Raw genomic sequence first — 499 nt, 5'->3', positions numbered from 1 at the left:
TTTTGTTGAACATTTGCACCCGGGCCTGTTTGGGGACGGGAAGCGAAGGTGAACACAAAGCGAACACGGCCGGTGTGGGCAGTCCCATAACTCGTGCTTTCTCTTTGTTTCCAGATGTTTCTTACCGTGTACCTCAGCAACAACGAGCAGCACTTTACCGAAGTCCCCGTGACCCCAGAAACAATATGCCGGGATGTGGTGGACCTGTGCAAGGAGCCCGGCGAGAGCGACTGCCACTTGGCCGAAGTGTGGTGCGGCTCAGGTGGGAGCGCGCAGCCTGTGCCTGGTTCCGCCTTTCTTACTGCTCCCGTTCCTGGGTGTGGCGGGGAGGCTCTAGAACAGCATGTCCACCAGGAGACAGCGTCCCCTCCAGCTTCGCTGTGACATAGGAAGTCCTTCTGTTCTCTTTCTGCTACACGGTGACGGCACCACAGTAGGAAAGGTCAGAGGGCAGGCAGCTGACACACCAGTGGGAGTGGCTGGGGTGCTCCTGGGCCAG

At 58.7% G+C, this 499-nt stretch overlaps 1 protein-coding gene across 1 annotated transcript in view; it reads left to right on the top strand.

The window, feature by feature from the left end:
* TP53BP2 (tumor protein p53 binding protein 2) overlaps positions 1-499 on the top strand; it is a 107,963-nt gene that overhangs the window by 76,088 nt on the left and 31,376 nt on the right. Inside the window, exon 2 of the mRNA XM_005866511.2 lies at positions 115-262. Within this exon, the coding sequence (XP_005866573.1) occupies positions 115-262 (148 nt within the window). The remainder of the gene's footprint in view (positions 1-114; positions 263-499) is intronic.

The sequence above is a fragment of the Myotis brandtii genome, unplaced genomic scaffold (assembly GCF_000412655.1).
Source record: "Myotis brandtii unplaced genomic scaffold, ASM41265v1 scaffold231, whole genome shotgun sequence".
Taxonomy (NCBI): Eukaryota; Metazoa; Chordata; class Mammalia; order Chiroptera; family Vespertilionidae; genus Myotis; species Myotis brandtii.
The sequence above is the reverse complement of the archived record's forward strand: the minus strand, read 5'-3'. Positions and strand labels throughout refer to the sequence as shown.